This window comes from Spinacia oleracea, chromosome 2 (genome assembly GCF_020520425.1).
Source record: "Spinacia oleracea cultivar Varoflay chromosome 2, BTI_SOV_V1, whole genome shotgun sequence".
Lineage (NCBI taxonomy): Eukaryota > Viridiplantae > Streptophyta > Magnoliopsida > Caryophyllales > Amaranthaceae > Spinacia > Spinacia oleracea.
The window spans coordinates 110,645,588-110,657,042 of record NC_079488.1 but is presented as its reverse complement, the minus strand read 5'-3'; the positions used below and the strand labels follow the sequence as shown (position 1 = coordinate 110,657,042).

General features: G+C 33.9%; 1 protein-coding gene across 1 annotated transcript; it reads left to right on the top strand.

The window, feature by feature from the left end:
* Window positions 1-3,714: 3,714 nt before the first annotated feature.
* Window positions 3,715-7,677, top strand: LOC110796174 (GDSL esterase/lipase At1g71250). The gene is made up of 5 exons (XM_022001208.2): window positions 3,715-4,074; window positions 4,878-5,005; window positions 5,129-5,371; window positions 6,260-6,506; window positions 7,321-7,677. The coding sequence occupies exons 1-5, from the start codon at window positions 3,804-3,806 to the stop codon at window positions 7,527-7,529; spliced, it is 1,098 nt and encodes a 365-aa protein (XP_021856900.1). The 5' UTR covers window positions 3,715-3,803; the 3' UTR covers window positions 7,530-7,677.
* The last annotated feature ends 3,778 nt before the right edge of the window (window positions 7,678-11,455 follow it).

Here is an 11,455-nt window from a genome sequence, read left to right as displayed (position 1 = left end):
GATGTGTTCTTCAAGGAAAAAGTGTTTGACTTTGGGCTAAAACTTAAATTATTGTAGGATAGTTACAACTTGATTGATATTCCTTAATCTTGAATTAATGTTAGTTTGACTAACTTGTTATTAGATAATGATATTATTAATCTATCACCATGATCAACACCACATTTCTCCTGAATTATACTCTCTTCGTCTCTTACAAAAATTGGTCCGGACCGGAAAAAATGGACCGGGCCGGACTGACCCAGACCGGACCGGACCGGAACGAAAGCAATCGGTCCGGTCTCCGGGTCGAGAAATATCAAGTTCCGGTCTTCAGTCCGGTCCGGTCTGTTCGGTCCAAAAGCCGATTTTGGACCGGACCGATTTTTCTTTAATAAAACATAATATAAACTATTTAAAAATTTAATTCTCTACTTTAATACGTTGTAAATATTACTATATTGTGATATAATTTATTTTAGCTTACAAAAAAAGCATTAAACAATTTATTTCGATCTTCTGTCTGATCCGGTCCGGATTTGGACCGATGAACACCAATGTATATTTTTGGGTCATGTTAGATTTGATTCAATGTATATTTTTAGAATATCTTTCTTTAGAATTTTTATGCTAACCTCCTAAATGGCCCTTTTAAAAAAAAAAAAAAAAATTTGCTGCAGCCAGGAGTTGAACCTGGATCTTTACTCATAAGATTTGCCAATGCGCTACTGCAGCTCCTTGTGTTCATTTTGCACAAATAAATGTACATAAAAGAAAGATTCGAACCGATTTCTTCTTCCAGAAAAAAGTCTTTGACTTCGGGCTAAAATTAATTATTGTAGACTTGTAGTATTGCAACTTGGTTGATTAATATTCCTTAATCTTGAACCAATATTAGTTTGACCAGACTAATAACATTATTAATCTTTCTCGATGATCAACACTACATTTCTGCTACGAGTAAGTTATATATTTTTTTAACCCTTTAGATGTACGGAGTACTCCATATAAAATGATTTAAGGGTTCCATAATGTTAGACTCCTAAAATAAATGAGGGATTGTTTCAAAAAAGTTTGCTGCAGCCAGGAGTTGAACCTGGATCTTTCAAATTAAGATTTAACCAATGTGCTACTGCAGCTCTTTGTGTCTCCATTGCACAAATAAATTTAATTAAGCAAAGTACATCCGTTTCAAAATGATTTTGCACTTAATTTGCTTTATTCTGTTTTTGCACATTTACAATTTTTAACTCACTTTCTCTTACTTTATTAATTTTATGTTTCTTACACCACCCACATTAATTTTTACCGTATTTTATTATATTTATCCACTTCTTACACACTTTCCTTACTATGTCTTATTACCTCCGTTTCAGAAAGTTCCTTACACTTTGGAAAATGTGTCTAAAGTATGAAAACTTTGACCGTAAATTTTCACTATTATATATATCAAAATGTTACATGTAAAATGTTGTTAGATTGATCTCGTTATTCATTTTTAGAATATCAACTTTTTATAATTTTTTCACATATGAAATTTGATATATTAGTAGTTAAATATTACATTGGAGTCCGTGCGAATAATAACTGTAAAGAACTTTATGAAACGAAGGTAGTACTATTTGTGTAAATAGTCCTCTCTCCCTCTTTTCTCTCTTTTTTTAGGGTTTACAAAATTTAGGGTTTTATAGGGCGGAAATAACCAATTTTCTTCGGAAATTTGGTTATTTCCGCCCCTCTATTTCAATTCTGTTGTGTTTTTTGCGTTAGATCTCAATAAAACTACGTAGTTTTAGTGTAGTTAGTACCCCTATAGTGGGTTTGATTGTTTCAGTGTATTAAGTACCCCTATGGTGGATTTGTTTCTAGTTAAGTTTTGTGTGTTTAGGGTAATTCAGGCTGTCTCTTTGATAAAGATTTACGCGGGATCGAAGAGGATGTCAATCTTTCGACTACAATCAGACAAATCAGACGGAAATCATATTTGTCACGGCTACAACAGATCTATAGACCCCCTCGTTAATGAAGGCTGTAAATCGCAGCGATATAAAAGAGGGTATACAGAATGTTTGATATACTACGATCGTAGCTATGGTGAAAGAAAGTTTTTATTTGATTCGATTGTTATGTATTTGTTAGATTTAAATCTTTATGTAGATGTCGTATGACTTTTTATCAATGAATTAATTTTTTTATCAAAAAAAATATTAACCGTAAAGATTATTGTGAAATGGAAGTACTATAACATTTGTTTCCCGTTTGCGTTTTCCTACCATATGAATTCAATTGTCATGTGAAGTATTAGAAATATGGTATGATTTGTTTCCCTTAACTAATAAAATGACCTAACGTTTTTATCACAGACAAAAGAATATGACATGATTATACAAAAATATCGTAATAATTTTTTTTAATGTATAAGACCAATTTCTTACCAAATATTCGATCTATATTTATACTTTTTAATCAAATAGTTGCTCAATCTGATATTTCTCCATTAAATACAAACTTTGAAAAGGTGGTTAATTTGTTATGATCATTAAATGTTGATCTTGTCCGAAGAATGTGATCAGATAGTAACCATGAGGTCCATGACGACTAATGTGACGAAATGCACATGTATCGTACGTTGTGCTGTACTGCTGTATACGAGCTCTGTTGGAGAAAGTATATCTTTGCCTATCTGATATGTGCTTGCAAATGCATGTTATAGCAAAGATAAAATAAGAAAAAGACAAAAAAAAAATTGAATGGTATTTTTTTAAAAGAAATGTTACTCTTTTTAACAGAATGGTAAGTATGAATGATACTTTATTTTTTCCTTATTTTATCGTTTTATTGACTTATCAACACATATCAGATAACCGCCTCACCGCTCCCAGCTTTGTTGTGTGTGTTAAACTGCTAATGGGCAATGGGTAAGAAAGACAGGCTACAATGGGCGTTATACAGTTATACTCATTCTAGAAAACTCCACCTTAAATTAAGGAAAAGTATGGATATCAAACGTAAGATAAATGTTATTTCTTGTGTCCAAAAACACAACAAAAATGTTGTGTCATGCATTTTTCTCATTTTTGAGCTAGGTCTATTATTGAACACATTTACATCATTTTAGTGTAATTAATGATGTGCTAATATTAAATAGATGTTTGTTAACTTAATTGGTAAACCTTTAACTGGATCAATTTCCGTCAAAAAAAAAAAAAAAAAAAAACTGGATCAATTTTGGACTATGGATATTGGATAATGGTACACAATGAGCATGATCGATGCACCCAAAGAAACATATATGTATATACAAAACAACATGCATGACGTTGTGACAAAAGAAAATGCGATATATTGTTTCACTTTTTTGTTATAAAAAACAAATATTTATTTCACTTTTTAATAAAAAATTATGAATAATAAATATATCATGTTCTTTTCACGTAAGGTGCTATGTACTTGTGTTTTTTAAGGTGCATCATGCTCAATATGCGTCATGGTCCACCGCCTAACTTATGATCGGCCATATAATCCCAAAATTAGATCGAATTACTTTAATTTTTTTTTGAGGGAAATCGAATTACTTTAATTAAGAAGACCGTCCATAATTGAGATTATTCCTAAATTCCAATTTTACCCCTCGAGTTCTTAACCTTACCCCATCCCATACTCTGGTGCCTATAAAACCATCACCCCCACACCTTCAATTCACCAACAAAACTAAACAAGCTTATCAACATAAATCCTAGATCAATATAATTAATTAGCCCTTCTTTGTTTAAGGGTATTTCTTCTTCTTCTTCTCATTAGGAAAAAACAATACCCTTTAAATAATGGGATTGACGATGAAATACTACTGCATAGCAACTTTGCTTTTAGTTCTACATTTTGTTTTATCAAATTCAATCAAGTTACCTTCGCAAGAAGGTCTAGAATCATCTCCTGTTTCAGCCATGTTTGCGTTCGGAGATTCGATAATCGATACAGGAAATAACAACTTTCTTGGGTCTGTTGCAAAATCTAATTACTGGCCTTATGGTTGTGACTTTAACCAAGGTCCTTCTGGAAGGTTTTGTAATGGCAGGACTGTGGTTGATATCCTAGGTAATTAACTCCATCATTTCCCCCTTTCTTTTTTACTTATACTATGTTGTTTTTTGTATGGATTTGTTATTGATCGGTATCATGAACAAAGTATTGATCTCGATTGATAACAAATTATCATGTGAGTTTTAATTCTTAAACATGCTATCATTTATGAAAAGTGAACTCTTTGAATTAAAGATTTTTTCATGTTTACCACCTTTTAAGTTTCAGGTTTTTATATTTACCATTTAAAAAGTGTAATTTCATATTTTCCTCATTAGTTTTATACGCAGTACAAACTTTTATGTAAGGCAGTCTTACACAAAAGACCACCTTGGTGTCATATAAGTTAAGCAATTGAAACAATTAGTTAAGCACTTGAATAAATTAGTTAAGAAATGAAATCTATTAGTTTAGCACTAGAACTAATTAGTTAAGCAACGAAATTAATTAGTTAAGCAATAAAATCAATTAGTTAAACAATCAAAGTGGTCTTTTCAGTAAGGCGGCCTTACAGAAAAAGTTGCCATTAATTTTGTAACACGTTTGTATTAACCGTTTTTTAATGCATTCGATAGTCTATGTGGGTCCATATTTTATTAGGTTATCAATTAAAAAAAGTCAGTTAAGTAAGATTCACATGGACGGAAAGTTAGATGATCGAACTTTGTTAAGAGGTAGTGAATAAAAAAAATATTTCATGAAATTAAGGTAGTAAATATAAAATTACATTTTTATAAGGTGGAAATCTGAAACTTAAAAGATGGTAAATATCAAAATATAATCGAATTAACTGTTTCCTGATGAAATTTGTTTAACAGGGGATAAGCTAGGCATGCCATATCTTCCGGCATTTGCAGATCCTGCGTCCGCCGGCTTAAGGATTACGAGGGGTGTCAACTACGCTTCAGCCGGTGCCGGTATCCTTGACGAAACCGGTCGACATTGGGTAAGTTCAGATAAAATAAGTTCAGATGAAATAAATGCAGATAAGATAAGTTTAGATAATCATTGTTATTAACAAAATTTAGAGGATTTTCGAGACTGATGTATGATTTGATGATGGATGCAGGGTGAACGTTTTAGCTTAAGCCAACAAGTATTAAACTTCGAGAAGACTTTGGATCAGTTGAGGAACATTATGAGTGGTAGAAATATGACTCGATATCTCGAAAAATCCGTCGCATTGTTGGCATTTGGGAGCAACGACTATATCAATAACTACCTCATGCCTTCGATGTATGATTCTAGCTTCCATTACAAGCCTCCAGAGTTTGCCAATCTTCTCCTCAATCATTATGTTCGTCAACTTTTGGTATGTCAATACTCTACTTAAACTCCCCTGTATAAATATTGTCCGTCCAAATTAGACCTTGTTCTCTTCACCTGATCTGATCTGATTTTTCTAGTTTATGATTTGATATGGTCTGAATATTTTCTGTGATTGTTTTTTTGCTTTTTCTGGTCTGTTCAATTTGGACTAATCTAATTTGGTCTGTTTTGATATGGTATTATCTAAATAAACAAAAAAAAAGAAGGTGAAAAGTCGGAATAATGTGACAATTATTTTGGATGAGAGTAAAAGAATACGGTAAAATGATTTAAAGTCGCAACTTTCAACAAATTATTTGTGTCGCAACACTTTTTTTAATTATATAAAAATATAAAAACAATATTATTTGATTGTAATTTCTATTTTTTAATTTTTAATTTACAAGATAAACACTACAAGAAATTGTACCATTAACGACGGAAAATTCCGTCGCTAAAGGCCAAAAATCGTTGATTTATGACAGGATTTCCTGTCGCGAACCCATCATAAAAAGAGGCCGTCGTTAATGGAAAATCCCGTCGTTAAACCGTCGTAAAAGACATTTGCGACGGTTGTTCCCGTCTTTGCTTGGTTGTTTGCCCCGTCCAAAAGCTTTCGACGGAGTTTTTTAACCGTCGTAATTAGGTTGTCATTAAAGATACAAAATCTTATAGTGAAAAGAAAATATATATTTAATATAACTATAATAAAAATTGTTTCCATTTTATAGTAAATATTGTCAAATCCTATCTGACACACTTGTTGGTACTGTTAAAAGAGTGATACGTAAAATGTGATGCATTTTAATTATGGCAACATGCGACATTTATCATCACTCACATGTTACATTAAGTTGGACATTTTTCTATGCTAACTAATTCGTTTTGCTAGGCGTTATACAACGTAGGATTGCGGAAGTTTTTCCTAGTGGGATTAGCACCCCTTGGTTGCATACCAAACCAGAGAGGAACAGGGCAACCAAGATGTTTGGACTCTGTGAATCAAATGTTAGGTACTTTCAATGAAGGTCTTCGATCACTCGTGCAACAGCTTAATGCTAATCATCCATCTGCAATCTTTGTTTATTTCAATGCTTATGGTGCTTTGGGAGATATACTTAACAATCCAGCTACCTATGGTAAGATTAATTCATCAAATTATACAATATTTATTATGAGGTTCTTTTTTTTTTTTTTTTTTTTTTTGCAATTACAACTTTAAAAAGTTTCAACTTTTGTAATTACTGGAGTACCTTATAATTTATAAACGTTTTTTTTTTAAATCTCCACCTCTTAACAGAATATGTTAAGTACCCTGTTAATGGGGCCCACTCCTATGACTCTTTTGGTTTCCCCTCATTTTTCATCTCCATGAAATCACGACTTCTCCTCTGTTGGTCATACCTTGCTTCAAATTTTTGCGAAATTTGATCATTTTCTCTTCAATTTTTTTTAAAGTAATTTGAATTAACGCAACAAATTTCGTCAATTATTACCCTAAATTTTCATCATGGGTAGATCATTCAAGCAGGTAATTTTCCCAAAATTTGAAATTAAGGTCTCACTTGTTGAATTTGAGGGTTTTCTAATATGTGGTTTTAAACTGAATAAAGTGCCAATTTAAACTAATTAAGCTTCAAAATTGGGATTAGGGTTATAGTTTAATATCTTAATTGTCATTTTATACACCAATGAAGCACAAAAATGGTTGTTTCTGGCCCCCTATGACGCTGAGTACTTTCTTGGTGAAAGGACATGTGTTTTTGAAGGCGGTGATTTTGAAAATGTTTATAAATTTAAGGTGGTAATTTGAAAAATAAACAACATTTTTTTATAACGATAATTACAAAAGTCGAATTCTTTAAGGTGGTAATTACCGAAAATTCCTTATTATAATGTACATTAAACAAATTAATCAGCTTAACATATCGGGTTTGGTTTGTAAAATTGCAGGATTTTCGGTAATTGATAGGGCATGTTGTGGATTAGGACAGATTACATGTATACCATCTGCAATTCCTTGTCCAAACAGGAATGAGTATTTGTTCTGGGATGCTTATCACACCACCGAAGCCGCGAACTCCGTACTTGCTCAACGTGTTTTCGCCGGACCTCCGTCGGATTGCTACCCTATCAATTTGCAGCAGTTGGCTCTTATATGATCGATGATACTCAATTCCTAATCAACAATTTCAAACATATGTTTTGTTTTCCTTTTGTTTTGAGTGAATTGATGTCTGCATGTGTTTTTGTTTCAGTACTTGATACAAATCAAATCAAAACAAGCTTACAGTTAATCGAAATTTTACATTTTTCTTACATTATACTACAAAGATCGATCTGTTTTTCTTAACTTTAACTTGATCCACTAGTAGAAAAAACCCTTATTGCAGCGGGCTTTTAGACCCCTGTTGCAGCGTACATCGTATGCTGCAACTGGGGGGTTGCAGCGTACAATGTTCGCTGCAAAAAGTGATTTGTTGCAGCGGGCTTTTAGATGTACGCTGCAACAAGTGCCAAAAAATTGGCAAAATTTTGGACTTGTTGCAGCGTACATATATATGTACGCTGCAAAAGACTCAACTTTTTGCAGCGTACATTTATTTGTACGCTGCAACAAGTCTGAATTACTCAATTTTTTGCAGCGTACATTTATTTGTACGCTGCAACAAGTCTGAATTTTTGCGAAATTTTTTTCCCTTGTTGCAGCGTACAACATATATGTACGCTGCAAAAAAGCACTTTTGGCGGCAAAATTCTAATTTTGTTTAGGGATACCTAGAGTGCCTTGCACCAAATATAGAATGTGCTTGAATATAATTATTTCATTTATCATATGCTTGAATATAATTTTACTAATAAACAGAAAGAAAATTATCTTACACAGTTGTAGCTGCAACACAATATTTAACTTAAGATCAGCATGTGTTGTCCATTTTTCATACCTTTAAAAAAAATGCATGATGATTTACTTCCATACTTTGGATCTTGAAACCAAAGATTTCATATCACAGACGATTACAAATCACTTGCAGGATATTCCTATATAAATACTTCCAGTATGCTCAAACATTGACCTAGAGTGTCATCTAGGTTAATGACAATCATGTCTATGTGCTGAAGTACCAGAATTTGATCATGCACATTCAGTCACTGATTTCAAGATAATCCTACAACTAGGATACGCATTTTTAACTAAGAGAAACCTACAACAGAATATCAATTTCCTTACTCAAGTATGCACTTCAGTATAAAGAGGAGCAGAATATAAGATTGATTGGATAATGAATTACAATTTTAACTTTTCACAACCCATTGCCTGTCTTGACCATCATTTGCAAAAAACTTTAGGTCTAATTGTTCGACTTAGCTTCAGAAAATAAGTGTACAACCATTCGACTAATCCATTATAAAGTTGAGTATATTTCTGCAGTTCTGCCTTTCAGGACTCATGCACTAACCAATTTGGACAGGTGGTCCAATGACTCACAATTTCAACAGAACTACTAAAGCCATGAGAGTATATTTCTGGTAAGGCCGGGACCTAGTAACATAGTAAAACGCATAACCAAGATCATACTCTGTATAAACAAAATTTACTGACTCACTTTTCTTGGCGGTGGAAAAAGGCATAGGTGTATATCTAACATGGTAAGCAATTTCATTACTAAAGGGTCTTTTGCAATACAGTGGGATTCTAGAGATCAGCTTATGCTCAAATAAGTAAGTAGAGTACACATCAGTGGCAGGATCAAATAGCTGAACTAAACAGTAGTTCATAGAGTGCATCCCATATGAAGAGATCTAAAGTAGCATAGCACCATTTACAGAGTGTTTTTTCAAAAAAAAATATCACAGAAGTAAAGCCAGCCAATTATCCGTCATCTTAATTTCATTGAAATCAGACATTAGAATCAATCACTTACTCCACTAGTTATCAGCTCATTCAATGAAAGGAAAACTAAAAACTCCATTTAAACTCAAAGAACAAAACAAAACAAAACAAAAAAAACACTCCACTTAAACTCAATGCATTTGATTTGACAATAGCAAACATGTCAATCTCGTAATGATCTAACATATGGAGAAGACTCATTGTGATTTGTGACCGTTTCCAACTCATTGAGTTTTAAACACTTACGAAAAAACTCGAGTAACATCAATTCTACAAAGCCTGTTCAATGTCTGCTATGGTGTGAATGAGTCTTCCATACTGTCTAATGATCCAAATAAGCTAGTTCTAATACTACATCCTTTATACCAAGGCTTCAACTAGAAAAACAGGACAAGAAGGTCGACCACAATTCCTTAAAGATTTTTGAAACAATCCTCAAAATTTATGAGAAAATCCAAACCCTTCACCAAGCAAAATAAAACCTCAATTGCAACAACTTCATATACTAGAATATCACCATATACGAGTACAAAATTTATGTCAATCCCCCTCCCCCCCTCCGACGGCCCACCTCCTAAATAAATAAATAAATCCAACTGAATTTTATGAATATACCGTACAACATATACAAGCACATCATTACACTACTTTGATTCTGATTACACTGGAATCCACCCAACCACAGAAGTACAAACAAGAACTGAACTTCAAGTCAAAACCCTAATTCCCAAATCAATTGCAAAAATTAACAAGTTCCAGAAATTTTTCATTATCACCTCATGATAAATGTATTTCCACTTCACAGACAACTCTAAACACCAAAAGAATCATCAAAAAAATTATCCCCAAACCTCAACTTCGTATTCATCTATCAAAATTCCAAGCAAACACAGAGTCTCGTTTTGTTGTCACAACTAAGCTCAAGTTCTTGCTAAAACCCTAGCTTTAGAATTCATAACAACAAAAATCAAATAAACAATAACGTTTTCTTGTTGTTGGTTCAAAAAATGAAAAAAATTGAGCTCAATTATCATTACAACAAAAACAAGCAGTGAAAGTTATGAAAATGGAGGTGAGGAGAGAGAAAGAGAAGAGCGAGTACCATACTGAAGGATAGGGGCGGCCAGAAGAAGTTGCAGAGGTTGAATAAGGAAAGGGTATCAGCAAAACGCGATTACAGAAAGAGAGAATCTCGCACTCCCAACAAGTGCCCACTGGCCACGGTCTAAGGCGGGCGACGACTAGCAAAGGACCAAATCAAATCCCCAAATACTCCGTACTGAGGAAGTGTATTTCAAATCCCCAAATCCCCAAATTGAACCCTAATCTGAAAACGAAAATCAAAAACAAAAATTGAACCCTAATCTGAAAACGAAAATAAAAAACGAAAATAGAAATTGAACACACCATACCGAAACCACCGGAACCACGACGCCGAGCAACCACCGGAACCACGACGCGACGGGGAGATGCTGAACCACGGAACCAAGACAGCGACGCAGGGCTGAACCACGACGCGACGGGGAGATGAGCAACCAACGGAACCAAGACAGCGACGCAGGGCTGAGCAACTCTTGGGTTCGACGGCGACGCAGGGCTGAGTTCGACGGCGACCTTGGATATTTGTTTAAGGGAAAAGGCTTGGAGCTATAGCAGAGAAGGAACAACGTACGTACGTTTCTCGTTTGAGCGCGGTTTGTACGTTGCAACTAGGAAAGTAAAATTTTTAATTTGAAACGCGGACTTGTTGCAGCGGGCATTAACATGTACGCTGCAATAACTTCGGGTTGTTGCTGCGGGCTTTTATTTTGTACGCTGCAACAAACGCATTTGTTGCGAACAACTAAAATGTACGCTGCGATAACCCTTTAAAGGGTTTGACCCGCGTTGACCGACTGGTTGTTGAAGCGTATTTATACTTGTACGCTGCAACAAGGGGGCTGCAACAGGGGTTTTTTTTACTAGTGATCACAAAGTTCAACCAGACACTTTTTTATTCGTACACTTACGGCCCGTTTGGTAGTCGGTAATACATGGTGGGAATGAGAATAAATCTATACAAACTTTTATGTAAGGCGGTTTTACACAAAAGACTACATTTGTGTTATATAAGTTAAGCAATGAAATTAATTAATTAAGCACTGAAACTAATTAGTTAAGCACTGAAACCAATTAGTTAAACAATGAAACTAA